Source organism: Vicugna pacos, chromosome 31 (assembly GCF_048564905.1).
Source record: "Vicugna pacos chromosome 31, VicPac4, whole genome shotgun sequence".
NCBI lineage: Eukaryota > Metazoa > Chordata > Mammalia > Artiodactyla > Camelidae > Vicugna > Vicugna pacos.
In genome coordinates this window covers 11,134,174-11,158,602 of record NC_133017.1, presented here as the reverse complement: position 1 = coordinate 11,158,602, position 24,429 = coordinate 11,134,174, and the positions used below count along the sequence as shown (strand labels likewise).

Below are 24,429 nucleotides of genomic sequence, written 5' to 3'. Positions count from 1 at the left end.
GTTCAGCTTTGTTCTTCTGGGGCACTTCACCCAAAAGCGACAGTGGGCTCAGGTTGCGTCGAGAGGGGGCACCTCCGTTTGTCTGCTTCTGACATCACGCAGATGAAGCAGCCACGCGGAAACGGGACGAGCCCACTGTGGGACTGAACTTTGTCTGGGAGCGTCTCATTTGAACAAAGCCCTTTGAGACATCTGTAAAATACATTCTGGGGAGGACGGGAACCAGGAAATGACTGCCTGCGTCAAATAAAGGGAGTCAGAGGCTAAGTTACTTGAATTAAAAACTGTCCATTTTAAAAAACGGAAAAAATTAAAGTTACTAATAGCGCTAATTATGATCCATTTTAATCCCATTTTCCTAAGTGGACAGTTGCCATTGAAGGGCATTTAATAAATTACTAAGTCGGAAACTATTTTTTGCTGACAATAAATTCTCTTTTATGCCGTTACCTAAAAAAAACTAATCACATAACTGTCTCTCAGAGGTTAATCCTGAACTTCATTCAAGTTCTTGGACACGCTTAACTCTTGGTTAAGTATAAACAAAACCATTTTGTTTGCAGAAACATAAAACGATGAGACAGCAGAGGGTAATATTACTCGGTCCTCTGGGACGTTTTCATAAATGTCTTCCTTTACAGCTTTTTTCCCCCACTCGTGGGGTCCAGCCTAGCTAAAAAAAAATCCAGCTTTTACCTTCCAAACCACATGGTTTGGCTAACACGACGAATGAAAAAGGCCTCTGGGCTGAAATCAGCAAGATGAGACTCAGTGTGGGGAACTGAAATGCTTGTATAAATTTTTATAAGGGATTTAAAAAATGGCAAAGTGTATCGTATACAGAGAAGGATACTTACAAGGCAGTTTATGGAGTGACAAGGAAGCAAAACCGTGTCCTCAGCAATCAGTCTAAGAAATAAAATGTTGCCGACGCTTCAGAAACGCCCCCTCTGCCCTCCCCAGTGAGTCTTCCCTCCCTCAGAGGCAATCCGCCCTCTGATTTTCTTTATATGTTACCAAGTACGTGTGGACCCCTCAAAGACATGTTCTTTAGTTTTAAAACGTTGACTAACAAGCACACGTCTTGTGTAAAGAAAAGGCAGCCCTGGCACCACTAGAGAGAAGTTCAGCTCCCCGTGCATTTGGAGCGGCCCGTCGGGGCCCGGGCGCCGGCCCACGAGGCCTCCTGGGAATCCGGGCCCCTGGGTGGGAACCTGGGCGGGCGAAGCTGGGCCAGAAGCGGATGCCACAGGGATGGCTGGTGGCCGGGGTGTCTCCACACCTTCTGGTTTTGAGTTCACCGTGGCCAACTTCCAGATCTCAGCACCGGAGCAAATCAAGATTGCTTCTGCGGGCAGTGAAACGCATGTTCCGGACGGACTCTGGGACAGAGCGCGGAGGGGAAGGCGGGCCGGGCCAGGCAGAGGTACCCCGTGGGGTCAGGCTTCCTAGCCGCCGTCTGCCCCCCAGGACAGGAGGTGGGGCGGGGGCTGCTCGGCCCCAGTGGCGAAAGCCTCTCCCGTTCCCCGGGTCACACGAGCAGGCGGGGCCTCCAGCCTGGGCACTGTGGTACCCACCCTGTGATGCCCCTGCCTCTCCCTGCGTCCGAGCTCTTCCTCCTGTTTCCACGTCTCGCCCTGGCCAGGTGAGCTGTCTCCTGCAGCGGAGCACATCCTACAGAAAGGTCACGGAGGGGAGTCTCTGAGAACTTCAAGTCTGAAATACCTTGATCACTTCTTCACGTCGAAGGGAAGGCTTGGCTGGGTGTAGAGTTCTAAGCTGGAGGGCGTATATCGCCAGAAATATGAGGACTTGGCTCCGTCCCGGTGCCCAGCGCGCCTGCTGAGCAGCCCCAGGTGGCTCTGACCTCACCTGTCTGTATGTGACCGGGCGTCTCCTCCTGGACACGGGGAGAAGCGTCTCCCTGTCTCAGATGCTCAGAATTTCACGGCGACGCTCGGTGCTGCGGGCTTGTTTTCACACCCTGCGCACTCCACGGGCCCCTCAGTCTGGGGAATTGGTGCGAGCACTTCATGGACCGTCTTTCCCCGTTGCTCTCTTCCCCTGGAGTCCCTCTTACACACGAGGCCCACCTGGGCGGGCTGTCCACTGCCTGATGTTCTGACCTCGTCTCTCTCATGTCCCTTCTCTTTGTCCTTCCGACCGACTTTGTGGGTTATTTCCTCACCTTTTATTTCTGCCACCAACCCTTTCATTCCAGGAACTCCTTGTTCTCCGAACGCTCCCCCCCCACCTCCTCGTACTTTTCATTCTCACTTCTCGGTGCACTGATTTTCTTCTCTGGCTGATGGGAGCGTGGCCTTGTTTCTACACCTCCTTCCTTGTGCAGGTCTCTCCCCTCCAAGCGGCCTTCGGGAGCATCCCTTGTGTTCTGTCTCACCCCCGGGGGAGGCTCCTTCCCACGGCTCCGACCTCTCCGTGTCTGACTGGTGCTGCGGGCTCTGGGCAGCAGAGAGCCCCGGCCACCTGCGCCTTCCCACTGGGGTCATCTCGGGGCCTCTATGTTGGAGAAACTGCTGCTTCGTCAAGGATGGACTTTTTCTTTTCTCTTGGGACGTTCACGCTGCCCAGAAAGGAGCCCCTCAGTGCCCGCCAGGCCAGCCCTCTCGGGGGTCCATGCAGGATGGGGTGGGGGCGGGGCACTCAGTTCTCGGATTCCAAGAGTCTCCCACTTTCATTTTGGGTGCACATCAGATGTGTCCCCAGCCGTCCCTTCTCCCCAGAGACCACACCTGACTTTCTCGGTTCACGAGACCCTAAGTGTCTCAGGAATTTTTCACGGCGTTCCCAAGCCCCAAGCTAGACTGAACAGCCTCATTTGTTCAGCAGTTATCTCCAAGAACTTAATAATATTGAGATCCTAACAAGTTAGTTATGCTTAAAAAACAACGTACACATCGAAGGAAAAATACCAACATTTGATTCTTAAATCAGTCAGGGCCGTGAGCATCGCTGGGCACCGCACACCCTTCCCGGGACCAGCCTGAACACAGCCTCCCTCCTCTCAGGTTCCACGCTGATGCTCGCATGACACATGCTTTTTATCACACACACCAAAAGCTCAGGTTTGCAAAGATACCCACTTCCTGCCGAGGCCACAGAGCGATCTAACGCGGGGACTCGAGCTGCCTCAGGCCACAGTAGTATCTATCAGATGTCAAGTCTCCTCGTGTTTGTCAAAAGTTTCCGACACCGCTGGCCCCTCTGCCGGCCGGGTGCCTGGCCACACAGTTTGGGAGCCGCAGGGTTTAGGCGGCCCACTGTCGTCTAACCCACCATCCTGACCTGGAATCACACTCAAACACCCTCACCGTGGCCGTCTGATGAGTCAGCACCTGAGTATGTTTAACAAAACGTCATTTGCTTCACTTCGTGACTCATGGAATCAAACCAGAGTCCAGTGTCCAAGGTCCAGGAGGCCCTGTTCAGCAGAGGTGCGACCTGAAAGTCAGAGGCACCGTTTTTACACAGATGGTTCCCCGACCAGTAAGACGCGTGTCTGCCTTTTTAATTTTGCATGCCATTCGGCAGGGCCATGGAAGTAACTCGATATGGTTTGTGGCTGTTCCCAGACAGCTGAGTCCGGCCTGAGGTCTCCCAGCTGTGCCCCCACCCCCCCGTCTCTGAAAGACCCAGTCAGGCTGAGGTCAGAATGTCAAAGGAGGCCCGAGCAGGCCACTCGACAGACGGATGTTGGCCATGAGTCAGCGGACCAGCGGCGTGTTCACAGAAGAGTCTGAGAAGACGTGAGACGCGAGCTGACTTCTGTCTAGACGGCGGAGGGGGCGTGAACACGTGAGACAGACGCAGCTCAGGGCACAGGAAAACCTGGCACAGTCGCATAGACACCCGGGAGGGAACCTGCTACTTCCTCCTTTTGCAGAATATCTAATCCCAGTGGGGCTGTGTCTCGGCACCAGGGAATTTCCATTTGATTTTCAGAGCTTTAGAACATCTCACATGTGAACAAGAAAAATGGACAGAGAGTGAAGAGAAGAAAAAAAGAGATAAAAAGAATGACGGGTAGAGAGGGAGGGTAGCCAGAGGAAGGGGACAGAGGGCGGTAAAATCCGAATGCTCAAATGTGTTTCCGAATTTCAAAGGCTACGTGTGTTTCAGCATTTGGAGAACGTCACCGACCAAGTCCTGTGATGTTTATTTCCTGCCTCAGACAGACCACAGCTCTGTTTTTCTCTTTTCCACGACCAGTGGCTAAAGCAGCCCCGAGGGAAGGCCCTACGTGCGTTTCATAAGGCTGAGCGGATCGGAGGTCCACTGATGGGATGCAGTAGTCATTCAGGTCATTTAAGGAGCGGAAATGGCTCACAGCACGTTTTATTTTCCCCCAACAACACCGACGGTCAACTTCAAAGTCAGTGTTAGAAAACACTCGTCCACTAGTAAAGGAATCATACTCACACCTGGCTTTGCCACGAGTGTGTTTACCTGCAAACGTGCTCTGACGTTTCCATGTGCTGGAGTCACACTCATCACACGCACAGGAGCTGTCACCTGAACGGTCGTCCGTGTGCGGATTTGCTCAGCGCTACACGGCGTCAAGTGCAGACTTCCTGAAACAGCGCGTCTGAACGCTCCTCCCGGAAAGAAAGGAGACTTTCCAGACATTTGTGGAGAATACGGTTGTGGGGGAATTACCAGAGGTCGGGCAAAACTAGCTGTGTTTTGCTTTTAACAGCCCCTGACCATACATGCGTTTTCCCTTGTGTTGACAGGTTTGCTTGAAACATCGCTGCACTAAGACATCTTGTGGCTGGAATGGAGGGTCTGTTTTCCTAAACGCCTTCAGCTCTAACGAAGGGAAAAGAAAAACAAAACCCGGCGAGTGTGGCCAGGGTGGACTGGTTTATACATAGCTAGGATGCGTAGTTTAAAGGACGGCCTTCCATCTCTTACTCATTTCTTCATGATTTTGTCATATTATTGCCCCAAAAGGCATTTATGGACGTTCCAGAGGTCAGATGACCCCAGGAAGCTGCCGAGGACTGGTTTCATTAAATAATTCCTGATCAAAGCCATATTCTAGAAGCAAAACAGCAAACGTGGCCAAGACCGGAGAACGTGTGGTGTGGGGGGGGGTGGGTTTCTAGCCTCCCTCCTCACCACAACCTATTCCTTCGTGGTTGGCACACTGACTGTTTCCAGTTTTCAACACATACACAGTCAAAAACTAACCGCTGCAGTTTCTAACGTGCTTTGACTTCTCAGATGATGGTTGGTTTATGATCTTCCAACACAGGTCATGGGGGAGACATTTAATGAACCGTCATCACCTACGTAGGTGGCGACAGTGGATAAAACACAACGCAGAAGGAGCTGCACAAATTCAAACAGAATCCAACACGTAGCGTCAAAAGCAGTCAATCCCTTCCACGAGGGACGATGCTCTGAGAGTCTGTGGCCCAAGATTTCAGTTTCATTTGTACACAAAGCATCAAGAGATAACCTGCTCTATACGTCTGTTCACATAAACTTTCTTGTAGACCAAAGAGATACTTGGTTCCTACTTTTCTTCCTATCTGTCTGTCGATCTATCTATCGAGTCTATTTAACATACTAGGTGTCAGAGGCACACCCTAACTCCCTGTAGGGCATCCACGTTAGCTCAGGCAGTAGACTGAGCCTCAGAAGGGCCAGGTATCAGGACACAGCGTGGTGCACTTCCACACAGACACGCCACAGACAGACTGCGCAGGTGTGGGTTTCCACGCGTGGGAAGCAGGCGCTGTATGTGATGTGCTGCTGGGCAAGTGGGGCGCGGTGCTCCTGCTGTAACTGGCCGCAGGAAGGCGGTGGATCAGTTCCAGCATCCCCGAGGGACACTCAGCATCCCTTCACCCTTGGGTCCTAACAGGGTCGCCCTGCTGCCCAGGACCTGGTGCTCAGACGCAAGAGGTCCAGGCCTGACCACAGTCCTCGGACCTGCAGGAGCCCCTGGGGAGACTTCCGGCTCCCCAAGATGGACCGGAGCTCGGTCCCGGCCCCTAAGAGCCTGCAGCCGGGTCTGCCCCACTGGACCGGAGGCACACGCTCTCCACCCTTTGGCAAGAAGTGAAACCGGTGACTCTGCTGATGGGAAAACACCGAGAAAGTCATCTTCGAGGAGGAGGTACTGTGAAATACCTTGACAAAAAGTAGTTTCTTTCAGAAACATCCATGAAGAGCCATAAATACACAAGAAGTCTGAGGCGGGGGAGGGGCAGGGGGAGGCAGCGGGACCTGTGGTTCTGGACAGCACGGCTCTGATGAGGCCGGGGCCACGTCTGGAGGGAGCCGAGGGCGAGATGCCTTTATTCCTGCTGGTCGCAAAGTAGAAGTTTACAGCTGAGGGCACATAAATGGGACACGCCTGGTGGTCCTCTCTGCTGACATCTTCCGGCTGCTGTCCTGGGAGACGCATTTCCAGGCTGGCGTCTCGTTGTGGGTGGGTCTTGAAAGATGCAGCCGACAGCTCTGTTCTGCTGCGATTTCAGCAGAATGTTTTTTCATCTTTAGCTTAGTTTGCTTTCTGAGCATAAAAGACTGTATTTTTAAAAGCCTTAAGTCACCAAGCTTGACCTTCTGGTCTGAATGGAACGTAATGTTTTACTAATAAAGAAGTTGATGTAAAACGCAGTGTGCAGCCCTGGCAATAAAGAAGATCTTGTCTGTGAGGGGTGTCACATTTCCAGGGAACTGCAGAAACACTGTTCTGCTCATGGCTTCAAAACAGAAACAAAGAACTATTGAAACCGAAGAGATACATTACCAGAGAGAGAGAGAAAAAGAAAACGCTTCTTACCAGGCTCAGCTGTGGATCTCGGTTCTGTTTTCCACAGGAGAAAAAAAAGAGACCAAAACAGAGCATTAGAGTGGGTCCCATTACTGCCCAACCTAAACCCACCTTTTTCTGTTACTTAGTCTGGGACCTGCCTGCAGAAATGCTGCAGACAAACTCCTTCGTACAGAAGAGACAGACTGATGGTAGAGTAATTCACATCCCTGTAAATAAACTCAAATTCCAGGAACAGCCCACACTAGGAAGTTGCTAAACTGCGGTTGCTAGAGGACGTACAGGAGGCTCTGAGCCTCCTAAGATCCTGGTCCAACTTTGGATTCACCTGTCCACGTGCAGGTTTTCTGAAGGAAGAATAAATAGACAACTTCCATCAGAGGGTCTAAGGGGGCCTCGGCGAGCCCGGGACCCTGCACGTGCTCCCCGCTCTGAGAACAGAGATCCATCCGTCCGAGTGACTTGGTTCTCCGGGAGTGGAGGCAGGGTCATGGTGGGAGCCGGGGAAGCGGGCACCTCTCCTTACTTTTCTGTAGGATTCGGAAGTCTGGAGAGTCCTGGATCTCACTGCCTTGTCGGAACCACCTGACCTGCAGCGGGGGCGCGCCTCGGACCCGGCACTCCAGCACCACTACCTGGCCCTCGGACGCCGCGATGTTCTGCAGTTCCTGAAATCCAAGGACAAGCTCCAGTGAGACTGCGGTGCGACCTGCCCCAGCAGAGGGCAAAGCCTCCCGACCGCTAAGAACAAGCACACTTGTTCTACCACTAACTCGTGGGCCAGGAGAGACGCCCGTAACCCACGCAGTGAAGTTAGCGAGGCCGACCGGGGCTGCAGAAACGCTGGGCCCGTCCTGCAAATGCACGGGCCCTAGAGCTTATGGAATTTTACGGTTCTCTATGTTGAGGAGGGAGCCAGTGGAATGAAGACCTCTTAAAGCAACTACACCCCATCTGAAGGTGGGTTCCTGGGACAACCGGACAGGAAGGGAGGGAGACTTGTCTCCTGAGCTCCGACCTTTCCACGTGGTCCCCCCTCCGCCCACCGCCTCCCGGGTCAGGCTGCCGAGGACGAGGGGTGAGCTTCTGCGTGAGACACCGAACCAGAAGCATCCCTGCTGAGCTTCCCTTCCTCCTCCCACGTGTCACCCCTCCCACCCGACTCCAACTCCAGACCATGCAGCCCAGCAGATCAGACATTAACTCAGCTTCAAAGACGCAAAGAGGTGAAGCTCGTACACTTGCTGTTAAACCTCAAAACTGTAACAGGCTCCCTCTCTGCCCTTCTTCTCCAGAATCACTCGGTGAGAGGCCTGCTTCAACTTTCTGACTCTTTAACATTAAAAAAAATTTACTTGACACGTCGACTATAGAGCACTGCACCTGCTGAAGGACACGTAGGACCCACTTTACAATAAATCAGAAGTGATAAAGCAGCGCACCTCTGTGTAGACCAGGAGCAGGTGGATTCACACTAGGAAGTGTGTGTGTGTGTGTGTGTGTGTTTTCTGTTTCTCTTTTTGCTTTTTGTTTTATATTTTCTGAAGAGACAACAAATGCTATGCTGGAAAAAACAGATCCTGGAGCAACTGGCCTGCAGTGCGTGTCTGCAGCTCCAAGGAAATCCTCGAGGCTGACGGTTTGGGCGGAACGAGGAAAGTCTAACGCAAGTCTGAGAAGGGTTTTGGTAAGAATTTTGGTGGTTAAGAAGGTCTTTTATTAAATAAAAAGTTAAGATTATTACCTATTTCTGAGTGTGTTCTCTCTCCACTTCTATTATTATTAGTCTTTTTGGGGGGGTAATTAGGTTTATTTATTTATTTTTAAAAATAAATTAGGTTTATTTTTAAATTTTATTTTAGAGGAGGTGCTGGGGACTGAACCCAGGACCTTGTGCATGCTAAGCACATGCTCTAACCTTGAGCTCTACCGCGCACTCTATTATTATTACTTATTTTTCTTTTTTACAAAGAGCTTATGACTCTCAGGCCAGCGCCTTTAATTATTTATTTAAAAAAATGTTAATGGAGGTACTGGGGATTGAACCCAGGACCTTGTGCATGCTAAGCACACGCTCTACCACTGAGCTGTACCCTCTCCACCTCCATCCTTAATTTTAAATGTAGAAACATCTCTGGTTTTAAATGGACTTTTACTTTCTGATTGGTCCAAAAAGAGCTGGCTTAGTGGACCAGCAGGACAGTGCCACTTGAATGGCTGGATTCTCTGACCCTCCGGGCTGATGCAGGAAGCAGCCCCCCCCACCAACCGGCCGTTACAAACGGTGCACCACTGTTCTCCCTGTTACAGCTTCCTGACACCAAGGCCACTCTGCTTATTCCTAGGGTTATGCGTTTTGTTCAAACACTGGGAAACCAGGGAGGCAGGAAGTGGGCCACTGCCCAGGACTTTATGCAGGCTAAACACCGTGGTCACCCCAGGACCGCCATCTGGCTTCTCCCAGAGTGGACTTCTTATCTCAACAGAAGCCACTGTAACTGTGGTTCTCTGGTGGAAGCCACGGCACGGGACCCAGTGTGGAGCCTGAGGGTGGCTGGAAGCGACCTCTGCGGGCTGGGCTGTCCACTTGGGAGAGCTTGGGGCCCCTGGGTGTTTCAGGGTCTGAAGGGCATCTCATGCTGGCAGGTCATCTGGTGTCATGATTCCTTGGGGGTCTATTTGGGGAGAAACGCCACAAAGGGCAGGCAGCTCTCGCAGCCCCACGTGTGTCCCTCCGACTCACATCCCACTGTCCCCACCAGCTCTGCGGCCCCTGCTCAGTGCTGTCTCTGCCTCTGGTGGCGTGGAACCTGGGACTTGCCCAGAGTCATGGGAGGACACAGATAGGCGCCTTGTGGACAGGCAAAACCCGGGCCACCTGCTGTCACCACCCTCTCCTCCAGAAGCAGAGACCCAGAAGGACCGTGCAGAGCAGGGGAGAGGTGCTGGCGTGCGTGAGGAGGAAGAGGACCACCCGGAGGCTCGTGAAAAGCACGAAACGCTGGTTATCAGCTTGGCAGCGCAGAGCACCAACTCAGACAAACTGAAGCTTGGTTTTTAGAAACATTTCTGTAAAGCCTGTTGGCTCTCCCAGTGTCCTACACAGTATTTTGTCTTGTTTTTCTCTCTAGCTGCCTTGGCTTTCCCACTCTGTTTGGAGCTCTAAAGGGTCCAGTGTGACCACACCTTCATTTCTCAGACCCATCACAAGATCCCGGTCACACAGCAGCTGCTCAGTGAATGGCCATTTAGCCCCCAGGTGACCATGGCCATGAGCCTACTGTCCACTCGTTCTAATTGTTAAAGACGCCTACAGACACCACCTGTGAGTACAACGTAAGGACCAGACCAAACCCAGAGCATGAGGCTCGCAGACGTCAGACCTTCGTGAAAACCGGAGGGAAGCTGGCGGCTGGGGGTCCGTCTGGCCGGCAGAGGCACGAGGCGGGGCTGGGAGCCTGGAAGACAGAGGCACAGGGGTGGAACTCCAAACAGGCAGAAGGCTGAACATCGGGGCTCAAGGGACCCTGCGGTACTGGGACAGCACCAGGGACACTGGCGGGTGGGACCACGGTGCCTCCTGCCCAGCACTGGCTCTTTCCTCCCCTCCCCTCACATCTGCTCCAAAGAGAGAGCCCCCAGGTCCGCAGGGACCCATGAGTTTTAAATGCTATTAAATGCGTTTCTGTGCGGGGGACGTCCCAAAGGGGTCTGTGTAAAAACTCTACAGCCATTCTGTTTTGTTTTTAACCAGTCTGGGTTCACTGACTAAAAAGCACATGTTTACTGGTAATCGAGAGTGAAGAGAATTACCAAACATCGACCTCTCATTTTTTTTAACTTGAAGCCTTTTTTGTTGTATGGATTACAGAAAACGAGGGAAAAAGAAATACAGTTTTCTCTCTTGATATGCAGAAAACTAAGGTGCTGGGACACTGGCCCCTCACTGGGGAAACAGGACTTCAGAGCAGCGCACGGAGAGCGTTTCACTGTGTACGATCATTCGCTTTCAAGCAGTCTGGATTTACCCGCTCAAGGTAAGAAACTGTTAGTGTCTTAACCCAAATGATGGTGACCTTACAGCGTGTGTGTGAATACAGTCGTCCCTCGGTTTCTGCGGGGGTCCTGGGACCAGTGCCCCACGGGGACCAAACCCGCGGGTGCGGGAGGCTGCGGACGGCAGGGCGCCACGAGGACACAGGGTGGCCCCGGGCCCTCCTCACCCTGCCTGTAACACTCCACACTGGCCTGTGGGTCGGGGGCCTGGTCCTGCTGTCTTTTAGGTCTGAAGGATGGACGAGCCCATATCGCACGGACTCCACGTCAGGCGCGGTGCTGGGTGTCACATGGAGGGTAGCGCGCTGGTCCTTGTGACCACCCCCTGTGGCACGTGGTGTTGTTCCCTCCGCTTCACAGATGGAGAAACTGGGCCCAGAGAGAGTGCGTCACCTGCTTCAGGCCCGGAGGGAGTCAGCGGTGAAGCCGGGCCTCACACAGGCATCTGGCCCAGGGCCACCACCAGCTGTCACGCTGCCTGGAGCACTGGAGCCAGGGGTCTCCCTGAGCGCTTCACTGTCCTGATGAACGGGATCCCTGGCCTCCCCTTCACTGTTCCTGAAGAGCTCGAGCCAGTTTCACAGGGACGTTCACATTCCTGGGGTGTCTACCTCCTGAGAGGCACGTGGGCCTCCGCCCTGGGCTGCTGTGTCACCTCCCTGCACTGTCAGCTCAGGAAGTGCTGTGTGGCGTTTCTGTTTCCCACGCTCAGTGTCTGCACTGTGGGAACGAGCCAGGCAGTGCCCAGCACAGGCCAGAGTGGTCGCTAAATACTCCCCAGTGCTTACCCATCAGCACCAGTCCACCAGTCTGTTCACTCCTTCTGTAAATTCTGCTCTGGTTGAGGGGTTTAAAGGCCACACCCACCACACATGTCACCTCTGAGTGGTTTATACTGGCTGCTTCTTTTCGAGTTGATGGTCTCAGATACAATTTCTGTATAATTCGTTACAGTTCACGGTCTCCTGTTTGTGCCCTCTGCATGTCATGGAGCAAACGTCCCACACGACGGGGACCCGGGACCCAGAGGGCACAACTGATGCTCCCCAGACAAGTGCGGGAGTCAGGAAGGAGTCCGTCTCGACTGTGCTGGGGGAGCCATAGGCGAGTGTTGTGTCTGAAGACACGCATCACAGCACAAGTGCGAAGTAACATACTTGCCTTCAAGGCATTTAGACGTAAATTTTTTACTTAAAAAAAATTCACGTTGTTTTGTGTTTGCAAAGTAAACTTAACTACAATTGCCTTCCAGTAGTTGGTACTGCTGCCCTGTCTTGGATAAGGCAGCCTGACAATGAAATAAAAGCTAGATAAAAGTGCATAGAGAAGTGAAGGAGTGTGAATTTTTTCCCGTCTTGGCCGTTCTGCTCTTCGGGGACGTGCACACTTTCTGTTCGTACGTGAGCTAATGAATTTGGCTAATAGAGGAGGGCACATGTATGGAGATGATCAAACCGCAATGGCTCAAACAGATGCCGCCTGATCAGATTACTGGCTGCTAGAAAGACAAGTTCCCAGAGGAAATGCGGGCGCGGATTCATTTGGTGCGTCTTTGATTCAAGATTACTTTCAGCAGATTAAAAGGAAGAAACTTACCCACCATTTTCTTTTCTCCCAGTTGTGTTCCCACTTAGAAAATATTTCAAGGGAGAAGTCGCTAGAATCAAAGCTCTGTCGTTAAGCCGGGAAGTCTGCTCATGAGCTCCCCACCCCGGGCTGTGGTCCAGGGCACACGTACCTGCTGAACCGGGACAGACAGCGGCTGAATCACGGCTGTGGTCACGCCCGTCTTTGGGGACGAGGACCCAATAGTCAAGGAAACGGACGTGGTTTTCTTCTGAGCTCTGGAAAACAAGGAGCCAAGTGTTCAGTCAGAAGTTTCAAAGCCGGGATTTTTCCTCGAGACATTTCCATAGAACAGCCCGGTTTCCTGGGGTAACCCAATCCACTCTGCTTGTGCATGCCTCCGAGACGGGAACCCGCAGCCTGCAGTTAGGAGAGCGGCGGCGGGCGTGTGCACAGACTGCGGATGCTAACCACGCACACACACGGATAAGAGAAAAACGCACAGGGAGCAACGCGGCACCTCAGCTGCCATCAGAGACCCTCAGGCACTGAACTTAAAGCCCCAGACGTGGAAACACCTGGAAGAAGTCCAGCCCCTGGGACTCAGCAGATACTCGAGTTGTTCAGGGTTGGGGCCTATATTTAATTCACAGTTTTGCTTGTCTGTTGTAAGTCCAGCCTCTGTGCTTTTCTCTGGGTCCTCACTGGGTAAAGTTGAGAGTGTTCTTGGATCTTTCATCTTTTCTTAGTGCATAAAAGTCAGTGAGGTATGGAGAAAAGGCTAAAGAAAGTTGGTTCCCAGGCCCGGCTTTGCTTAGTCGAGGGCCAGGTCATTTCAGGTGAGTCATGTAACTGCACTAAACCGGAGACCCTCACCTGGGAGCAGAGGCGGCGAGGTTTACCATCTCATTGGGGTCCCTTCAACATGCATGTTCAGTGATTATTCGATGCTGGGTGGAGGTGACTGTCATGTGTATACCAACTAATCAAAGAAATTTATTAGCACAATCTCGATATTCATGGAATTTTCTACAAAAATTCGGTAGGTTTTATTTTATTTCTGCAAAATAATTAAGATACTAACATTTCACTACCAATCCATATGCCTCTGTAGCAAGAACTAAATTGTGAGATTTTCATGACACGATCTAACTGGAAACAGACTTTTTACCTAGATGGAAACCCACTTTTGGTCTGACTGGGCATTTTCTGGTTTGTATGCATAAATGGCTTGTCACGTACATGTTAGTAATGGTTTAATTAATTTGCTCTCAGTGTGACTGTTCTTCTCACTCATTTATGACCGGTCAGTTGTCCTTGGAGCTAACATGGCACATGGTCAGACAGTGTCACACTGATGACGACATGTAGACTTCCAAACTCGAAGCCCCAACTTAAAAGCTGTGTTCCAAGGTCAAGTGTTTGACCTTTGACTGACATCAGCTGCCCCCTTCCTTCCGCACACAACCCGAGTGCGTCACACACTGCGGTTCTGCTGACACACTCTGCTGCTCACCGGCGCAGTTGGAGGCACTTACTGTGGCATGGCTCCAGGTCTTGCTCTGAAAGCCGAACTTTCGCTGTCAGAGTCTGTTGAACTGGCACCTGAGTTAAAAATAATAACAAAGATGTGAAATATCTGTAGTTGCTTCAAAGGGCAACGATCTTTACTTTTAAACACAAATGTCCCAAGTCTTATTTTGAGACAGATAACGGTTCAGACCGTTTTCACTTGGACTGTGTTTCCAGACAATCATTTTTAAAAAAGAACTACCAAGAAAAGCTTTCTTCAAAGTGTTCAGCGTCAGATTTACTATTAATTTCATTTTCATCACTTTGGCCATCACCACACATTTAAATGACGTATAAACTATCAAACAAATGTGTGCATGTCTGTGTGTAAAAATCCACGGCTTTACGCTTCAACTCCTTCCCAGGAAATTGCATGGTGTGGATTATCAGTATCTCCATCATCCAAAGATCAGGATACACTGGCTCTTTGACAAATCAGAACCTGACGGTGGCTTCATTCCTGGATCAGATGGTCTCTCACTGTGGATTTTACCTTCCCTAATTCATTTGCTACATTACTGTTTTTAAATTAGGGGTCACCTTATTGGATTTCTAGTCCAAATGCAAACTGTACGTACACTTTAACACTCGTGTATTTTGTGATAAGAGATTTTAGGCGACATTGGAAGTAACTGTGAGGTCAGAAGTGTGTTCTTGATGCTTCTTTTATGAGACATATTTAACTTGAGTTATTTAAATTATCTTTAAAAATATTTTAGTATAAAATAGTAAATGCTTATACAGAAGAGAAACCCCAAAGAGCACAGAATTGTGAACATGATACTGAAGACAACAGGATCTTCCCTGACGCTGCTCTGCACATGCTAACAGTCTGGCCGCGCTTTTCAGATAAACTGAACGTATTAACAAACATACAGTGGTTCCCATTTGACCCCAGGTGGATGCCTGACACCTTGGATAGTACCAAACCCCACAAATAGTACTTTTCTTATACATACATATTTAAGATAAAGCTTAATTTATAAATTAGGCACAGTAAGAGTTTAACAACAACGATTAATAATAAGAACAAACACAACAACGTAATTAACAAAGTCATGTGACCATGATCTCTCCCGCTCAAAATACCTCACTTATGAATTCAACGCCTTTCCTGCCCTAACTAAGCACGCACCACGCCCTGCGGCGGTTGCGGCGGTAATTTGCAGAGTTTGAGGTGAGACACCAGAACGATCACAAATCTCTTTTTCCTTCTTCCCAACTTCACGGAGAGAAGGTCTGTTCTCACAGTGACCTGAGCCGCCGCAGCGCCTGGTTCTTCACTTTCCTCACTAACGTCCCCCCTCCCCCGAGAGGAAGGCTCTCACTGCTTCTCATCGGCGCATCCGAACCGCCAGCCTCCCTCCTCTGGGGCTTAGGGGCCATTTTCAGTGAAACAGGGGGCACCTGACGGCCAGCCTGACCCCCAAGATGCCGCCAGGTGACCACACACAGAGGGCTGGTTCACGTCCCGGGCGGGTCGGAGCCGCGGGCGACGGATTGCATCACGCTGCTCAGGACAGCGCCAACTTTAAACCTTATGTATTTTTTATTTCTGGGATTTTCTATTTAGTATTTTCGGACCGCAGCTGACCTCGGATGGCTGGGGCTGAGGGTGTGACTGTATATTTATGCCCATGTTTGTACAAACGGGCCCACACTATATGCTTTCTTTGCAATTTGTTCCTATTGATACGTTGAGAATTCATACACGTCTACATAATTCCCTTGGCTGGCTGCCTAGTGTCTGTAACGACACACTGCTGCGGAGTTCCAGCTTTTGCTGATGTTGAGACGGTCCTGTGTGGGATGTCTGCAGTCCTTCCTGTGCATTTCTGCAACCACCACCTCGTCCGGACCATCACAACATAACAGGCCCGCCGAGTCTCCCCAACTTCCTCTCATCTTTGTCTGCATCTATGTCGGGTTAATTTTCCTATAATACAACTTTCCTGTTTAAAGAACAAACAAAAAACCCCACTTAGATGACCTGAGTAAATTAAAAGTCTGCAATTTCCTGGCTTTCGTGATTTCCAACCCGATTTTCTGTTCTACCCACAGTGTGTCCTGCAGCCACAGCCCAGAGTGTTGAATAAGCTGCTGGTGCACATCCCACAGGGTGGGGGGAACCCACAGAGAACGCACACCCCTCCCTGCCCCTGGGGAGCCACGGCTCCTGGGAGACACAGGTGGAGACAAACACGACATATGGTGAGTGACATGGGACAGCACAAAGTGGGGTGGGCTCTGGGCGGGGTGGGGGCACAGGGTGCCAGGAGGCTCCAAGGGGGCTGTGGACGCAGATCCAAAGGGACTGCGAGCCCCCTCCCCGCCTTTCCCGTGTTTGAACCTTCAGTAATCATCCAGTCTCCCAGGACGCTCCTGCCCCATCCTCTCTTGGTCTCTGTCTGTGACCGCCGGCCCGGGCCTGCTCCGCACTGTCCTCCCGGAGCTGCCACTGCTCAGTCATCACGATAGCACACCCCAAGGATTAAGATGGGGCCAGGAAGGGAGCTGCCCAATGGTGTGCCCAGCAGTCCGCGAGGCTCTTGACAGCATTTAGTTATTTAATTTTTTAAAAATATATTTTTGTTTTTATTTATTTGGGTTTTTTGAGGGGGGTAGGCAATTAGGTTTATTTATTTATTTTTTTGATGGAGGTCCTGGGGATGGAACCCAGGACCTCATGAACGCTAGGCACACACTCAACCACTGAGCTACACCTTCCCCTCCCTGGGGCTTCCCTGGATAGCAGGGACTGTCTTCCTCACATCTGCACCCACATGGCACCCACATCATCTGGCACATAGTAAGGCCTCAGTCAATGTTGGCTGAATCGAGCTGACAGACTATCACTTAACCCTGACATGATGTAAGTTCTGCAGTACAGAAATGGTCCACACGAAAGTTTGCCGAGTTTCTAGCAACCTTGAAGGCAAATAAAAGCATTTAACTTTAAGTGGCTCTATCTGAATTTGATTTTGGGAGTCAAATCTGATCATCATTAGCAAACAGGTTTTTGGGGGTTTTTTTAATGTAAGTATAACTTTCCTGCACTGTATTCTAAACTCCTTCAAGAAGTTTGCTCCACAGCCCGCGCGTGAGTAATGCTTGCTGCTCACACACGAGTTAAATGTTAAAACTCGCTTTGCCGCACTCTTCCTGTTAAGCACTTTGAAACACGTGTGCACAGCAGAATAGAGGCCCGGGAGCCTGCCCGTCTGGCTCAAAGCCTGGACTGACTCGGAACGAGTCCCTGCCACCATTCGGGGCTCAGTGTCCCCGTAGGTAAAAGGGAGCCTGATAACATGTCGCAGGCTTCCAGCGGGGCTCAGACGACACACACGCACACGTGTGCACTTTAAGTGCCCCCAGAACCAGCTGTCACACGGAAGGTTTGCTCACGCTTATTAACAGGACAAGCTCACAGAGGCTTTCACAGACAACACAGGGACCCTTTCACTGACAGTAAAGGCAAGTACTTTTAGTCCGCAGTAAACAGTTCTACTAAAACTAAATTCTCCTTGTCAGTTCTTGCAAAGGCTATGAATAATGCTTCACATCTTGCTTTTTCTACTTTAAATCATAAAGAAATTCAGTGCTATTAAACGGTAAAAAAAATCAGTAAAAAGATGAAGATGAAGGGGATGGGGACTTCAAGCATTTTCATTTTCTTTCTACATTCTAACTATTACTTTGAAATGCAAGCGATTAATAGGGTCCTCATCAATTTATAGCTTTAGGGACAAAGGAACACTGTGGTACTTAAGACACTGGTAACTTAAATTATCGGTACTGATGGAAATGCAGTGATAATGTAAGCGGTAGACTCTGGTATCAAGTTTTCCAGTTCCCTGTGGGCTGAGTCATGTCAAAAAATGAAGTGTTAGAACAACAGGAATATTCTACCCTCTTGTGGTTCCTTGGGGGAAGAGGGGGAGGGATAAATTGGAAGTTCCAGATTTGCAACATTGATTCCAGAAAGTTTTTCCCCTAGTGATGGCAAGTTCATGGTCCATGTAGCAGGAATCACAGAGTCACAACAAAAGAGGAAAAATGCTAGAATTGCAAAAAAATGAGACCATAAAATATATTCAATTATCTAACATTTCCATGAATGATTTCCTAAATCACTGAGTGTCTAACTTTGGTTGATGGATGTAGTATTTCAACATCTGCCCATTCTTCATCCACCAGAGAAACCCCAAAAAAGCTGGATACTTAATACAGTATCATAAATCAGTTTAAATTAACGTGGCTGAAATGTTTTAAATTAAAAGGAACAAATGTTGATATTAGACATTCTTGATGCATGTGAACGTGTCAGACTTGGTCGGTTTACTTATAAAGCTTCTCGGACAAACGAGGTCTGGCTCACGAGGGAGATGCCATCTGGGCTGGGAAGCGGGTCCCTGGGAGCCCCGGGTTCCCAAGCGATGGGCCGGCCCCCCGCTCCCCCTGCACCTCCACGCACCTTCAATGAACACCTCGGCGGAGGTAGTGTCGGAGCCGCTGGGGTTCGTGGCCAGGCAGGTGTAGCGGCCAGTGTCGTCCTCGAAGGCCTCGGCTATGACCAGCGTGTGGAGGTCGCCGCCTGCACAGCGGATCTGGATATCAGGACTGTCGTGAAGCTCTCTCCCCTCACAGAACCATCTGCCGCCGGGGGTCGCAGCACAGGAGAGATGAAGGAAAGGGAGACGTGTAAGATAACAAAGCAGGAGTGAAAGGTGAGACACAGGGGAGTAAGAGGCCTCTGTGATTAAAACAATCTGTGTCAGTGTTATTGATGGAACCCCCACATTTTTAGACCCTGAAATTAATGGCTAGACAATTCCCACAGGCTTCCTAAAGCATTTTGGACATTTTATCAACCTGGAGATAACAGACATCACCAACTTGGAAAGACCATGACAGTTACAATACGAAAGGGACAGAAATCCAAAGTGTCCTACAAAAATGTTTTATCATATGACTGGATAAAGAAGCTGTGGTACATTTATTCAATGGAGTACTACTCAGCCATAAAAAAGAATGAAATAATGCCATTTGCAGCCATATGGATGGACCTAGAGACCACCATTCTAAGTGAAGTAAGCCAGAAAAAGAAAGAAAAATACCATATGAGATCACTCATGAGTGGAATCTAAACAAAGAAAAAAAGGAGACAGTAATGAACTCATTTACAAAAAAGAAACAGACTTGCAGACGTAGTAAACAATCTTACGGTTACTGGAGGGGAGAGGGTGGGAAGAGATAAATTAGGAGTTTGAGATTTGCAAATACTAATCACTATATACAAAATAGATAAACAACAAGTTTCTACTGTATAGCAGAGGGAACTATATTCAATATCTTATAATAACCTATAATGAAAAAATATGAAAAAGAACACATGTATATGTATGACTGAGACATGCTGCCGTGCACCAGAAATCGACAAACTGACACCACTTGTAAACTGACTATACTTCAATAAATTAAAATAAATAGATAAAATAAAATTAATGTTTTATTATAACTGCCTCCTGCATCTATTACAGTTTTATCTATTATTCTCACCTAAAGGGAAATATAAATGTAACAGAAGAATCACGCTCAAAACACCTGACGTCTTAAGGGAGATGGAGCGTCAGGGTGGAGACCGCCGGCGGCAGTGCGCTTGCTGATCGGGTCAGCCGGGCGGGAGCAGACTGACGGCCTCCAACGTCTCTGCTGTTCAGAGACCGCCCCCCCCCAGCAGCGCACCCGGCCTCCCCGACGCGGAGGGGCAGCTGTAACTCACCGCCGGTCAGCCCGCTCCTTCCCAGAGGACCGTACCCCGCAGGGGAGGTGGCGGGCGGCCAGACTCTCCACCCCAAGTTTCCTTCTCACACACTTTCCTTCTGCCCCGAGCACCTCAAACTCTCAACGGGACTTTTACAAAAAAATACGAAGCTGGCCCAGCACCCCCCGCCCTCCCGCCCGGATATGATTTCATCTTAAAGCCGTATAAAGGAACGCGCCACTGACACCGGAAAGGACTGACGCCTCTGGGACAGAACCGCCCATTTAGCCCTTCATCTGCACTCAGAGGTTTTCTCTGAGTCTGATCTGCCACAAAATTCTTCGGACTTGGCAACTTTTTTGAAAATGCAGCACCGAAGACTAACCTTGTCTGCATTTAGGCAGCATGATACAGGGATGTGTCTATATTTAGTCTGAAAATAAGGTTAATAAAACAAACTAGTCTGCTAATACTCAGTGTGGTAATCCAGAAACTGTGTTAAAGAATAAGTTTGGGACACTTGGAAAAGAGCAGATATGACTTTGGGAATTAAAAAACTTTTGAAACACCAGCCACCTGAGCATCTACTCAGTGCAATGTGCGTCACTTCTGAGACAATGAAGGGCAGTATTTCCTGATTCTGCGCATTCTGTGGTTCCCCTTGTTTTCACAAAGTCTTGGAGAACATTCTGGCCAAGGCTGTCTTTCAGTTCCTTCTCCGCTCATCCCTCTGCACGGTCCAGAGCCTCCCCCCGAGAGCTGACTGTGGCTTAAGTTTTACTTGCTCCCAAATTTTTGAATGGATCAGTTCCTCTCCAGCAACCCGGATTCTCTCCGGACTCTGGTCCAGGTCAAAGCTCCTGAAAGGCTCCCCATCAGGGCTGTGTGGTCTGGTTCCTACAACGTGGCCCTGATTGATGCTCTATCGTGTTCCTGTACAAACACTTCTGGGGGCTTACTGCTGCATCGACGGCCCTCACGTTCTGCCTGCCTGCCCTCCATCCCAGGAATTCTCCCCTAGGAGAGAATGCCGCCTGCGCTGACCCATCCTGCCGGCTCTCTTCCCACAGCCAAGCCAGGGCTCCTTCATCAGATTAAATTCAACCGCACACACACACCTGTCGGGCATCCTCTGAGCGGAGGGCATCGCCTTGCAAACTGGAGGCCATGGAAAGAACAACACCTGCACAACTCTAGGGCCAGCAGAGGGGTCTGTCTGTCTGCACTGTCACTTAGAGTGTTTCAATTTTCCATTAAAAAGATACGAACCCACTATCGAGGGAACATGCAGCAAGGGAGAGTGCGGTGAAGGTGTAAGGGAGAGGACAGCGACTCGCCCTCCTGGGGGACCTCTGCCAGCCCTCCCAGGGCGGGGACACTGCGAACTCCGGCTCCCAGTCGCACACACAGCCGGCAAGCCCACCTGCTTCCCTGTGGGCCCGAGCTAACAATATTTTTTAATGTTTTTAAAGGTTACAGGAAAAAATGAGAAGAGTAATATTTTGTAACACATGAAAATTATACAGAGGTCAGATTTCAGGGCCTATAAATGAAGGTTTTGGGGGCACAAGCACACCCTTCCACTTACACAGTGTCTGTGGCTGCCTCTGCCGCAGAGACAGACCGCCCGGGCCCCAGCCTGCAGCAGTCACACCCTGGACTTTGCAGGAAAGGTGTGACCCTGGGACCAGCGGCCTCAGCCTCACAGGAGCTTGTTAGAAATGCAGGCTCTCCACACTCATCCCAAACCCACCACGTCGGCTCCGATCCCCGGGGAGTCACGTGCATGCATGGGTGAGGGAGCTCTGGTCTGTCAGGTGTGGACCCTGGGGCCCCGGCTCTCCATCAAGGGGATGTGCTTCCCGAACGCGGAAACTGGAGTTTATGAGTTTTGTGTCTCTGTCCCTTTGCACACAAGTGCCCGTGAAACTGTGTTTTGTTTGTTCCTCTCTCCTCTGTGCTCAAAAACGTTAGCTTCATTCACCTGAAACTCATGACAGAGCACTTCCTATCTCCTGTGCCATTTCTTTATACCATTATTTGAGGCCTGATGCCTCTAAGCGTTATTTCCCCGTCCAGGACACAGACGGTCTTTAACTGGCCCAGAGTGAACTGCCCTTAGTTGGTGCCTTACAGATACTTACTATCTGCCACTCACTACTTTAGAATATGCTTCCCATGAAAAACCAGATGGTGAAGGATCCAAATAGACTTGGAAGATGCTACCTAGGACATATATCACTCCTTGATGCAATTCACTTTTTTTTTTAATTAAAGGCCCTGAGAAGTCCTGCGGAAAAAAATAAATTTTTTTTTCTTTAACTTGTCTGACCTACCATTCATTCATCTTCTCTGACGCTGCAATTCTTTCTCAATTGACATCTGCCGACATCCCATGATGCTTATTGGCATATTTATCCTGCAGTTTTTAAAAAAATGAATTAAGGCCGACTATAATCTGAGCAATGACGCTAAGTGCCAGCCTGGGGACAATCATAGGAAGCCTAAGAAAACCCTGGAACCACATTTAATACGAGACTCCAGCAGCAAACGCGTTTCCTGATGAAGTCCAAACGCGCATCTGGTCCTTGAGACGGCGCCTCACGATCCCCACAAGGGCGCCGGTGGGCCACACGGTGCTGCCAGCCCCCAGGGATGACCTCCTCTTTGCTTTTTAAACACTTATGCTTTTCCATGAATCAAATTGTAGAAGTATTGCAGACTGTAGCACGTGGAAGGAACAGCACAGAGACAAGACTAAGTCCGTCCAAATCAGGCAGCCCAAGCAACACGTAATGTGAGTCATTGCACCGCTTGGACGCTGTCAGGGCAAGTCCATGGTTACAGTGGCCAGGTCTCTGTAGTCAAGAAGAGTAGGACAGGGGGTGACCGGGGAGGCGGGGAGAGGCTGCAGGCACTTAGAGGGGAGCTCCCTGCGGCAGCAGAAAGGGCCGCGTGGTTCCTGGCGCAGCGCAGACAGACATGTGCTGGAGCCGCGCCTGCAGCCACTTTGCACACGGGAGCCAGCAGCGGCCCAGCAGGACGCTCAGCTGTGACCACAGGAGAGTCACTCAGTCTTCCTGGCCCAGGCGCTTCATCTGAGGAGAGGAGGCCTTCTCGCTATACAGTTTCATAATTCTGAGGTTCTTGGAGAAATGAGAAGGCATATTTCACTACTGCATTAAAAATATTTCAAGAAGTCCTGTAGAAAATTATTTGCTGAAAAGCACAAGCGATGAAAAGCTTTGCTTCTTTGAAACACACTAGGTGCCGGGCGTTTGTGCAGTTACACACCTGCACTGGGCCCTGAGCCGTCGGTGGATTTAGCACCGGGTCTCCATCGCCACCGTGTCCTTAACTCATCACATTCTGTGGAAACTGGCTCTGCACATGCGTTTCTCCCCCATGAGGATAGTTTTGCAGGTGGAGGACTGGCCCTGTGACCGGATACACGCAGTGAAGCAGAACCAAGTCTGCACAGGGAACTACTCAGCACGCCTGGGTTCCTGACGCTGTCACGTCTGGGCCTGGCTGACCCTGGGGACACTGACACCCCCGCCCCGGGCTGGCAGGTTCCCAGAGACAGTAAGTGACTCTGTCACACTCCTTTCCCGTGAAACTAATTGGTCCAGAGCCAGTCCTTGCGCTCTGCATCAGGCCCTCACGCTCGGGGCCATGGCCCACCTGTCCTAATCTCTCAGGGCCAGGCAGTGACCACTGGGACCACCCTGAGCCCCAGGGCCGCTGGCGTCAGGGCCGTGGGTCCAGGTGTGCTCACTGCCTCACGCAGTGAGGGCCCCACCCACATCTCCCTCCTCGCTCTGCCTCCGGACCCACCTGGGCTTCCCTTCATCCCCTCGCCCCGCATGCAGCGAGCTCCCTGCTCCTGGGACCTGTGAGGAACAGTGTCTCTTCTGTAGCGGTCACCTCCTGATCTGTTGGCCTCACTGCACCTGAGTAACGTTGATGCACTGAACTAATAAAGAAGAATAAGCTTACGATGAAGAGAGAAAGGAACAGGCAGACAGTTCAATGCCAAGAGCAGTTTCTGCTTTAGGATGTACATCGGCGGATGCTTATCCACTCTCAGCTACTCAAACTGAGAGCATTTAAAAGGCATCCCATGAAACTCAGAGTCACCTTCTCGGTGCACACCTCGGACGGGGAAACCAGCCCTGCCCACCCTTTGTGCAGCAGGGCAAAGACACATCACCTTGTCACCCGACCTCAGAAATCCCGGCCGTCTGGCGTTCTGACGCCACAGGTAGGTGGCTGGGAGGAGCTCAAGTCACTTTGTTTCCTTAAATTTCTTAAAGGCCACAATTCCATCCGCTTCCGGGCAAAGGACTCAAAACATCAAGTGTTCTTTAAAGAAGACATAAAAGTCAGGTCTGTTGATTCAACATGGATCTGAAATTTTTCCTCCATTCAATTCTCGCTGCTAGAGCAGCTGAAGACAAGCCGCAGCGTAAGCCCACGGAACAGACACTGCACAGGTGCGGGGGGGCCCGGCACGTGCGACACGCCGTCCCCTCCTCGTCCTGGGCGGATGTCATCGACTGGTCAGAACGTCGCCGGGGAAACCGAGGGCCTCGGAGCGACAGGCTTTGCAAAGCACCCCGTGCAGGAGTCTGCCAGTAAACGCAGGCCCATCCTCCAC

General features: G+C 50.6%; 1 protein-coding gene across 3 annotated transcripts in view; it reads right to left on the bottom strand.

Annotated features, from left to right (window-relative positions):
• The window catches only part of PALLD (palladin, cytoskeletal associated protein), a 279,165-nt gene that overhangs the window by 145,328 nt on the left and 109,408 nt on the right, over window positions 1-24,429 (bottom strand). For all 3 annotated transcript variants that reach the window (XM_072952688.1, XM_072952689.1, XM_072952690.1), the window contains exons 2-7: window positions 18,480-18,658; window positions 13,972-14,038; window positions 12,606-12,711; window positions 10,195-10,269; window positions 7,338-7,479; window positions 6,821-6,844 (exon numbers count right to left, since the gene is read on the bottom strand). In XM_072952688.1, coding sequence (XP_072808789.1) covers window positions 6,821-6,844; window positions 7,338-7,479; window positions 10,195-10,269; window positions 12,606-12,711; window positions 13,972-14,038; window positions 18,480-18,658 — 593 coding nt within the window. The remainder of the gene's footprint in view (window positions 1-6,820; window positions 6,845-7,337; window positions 7,480-10,194; window positions 10,270-12,605; window positions 12,712-13,971; window positions 14,039-18,479; window positions 18,659-24,429) is intronic.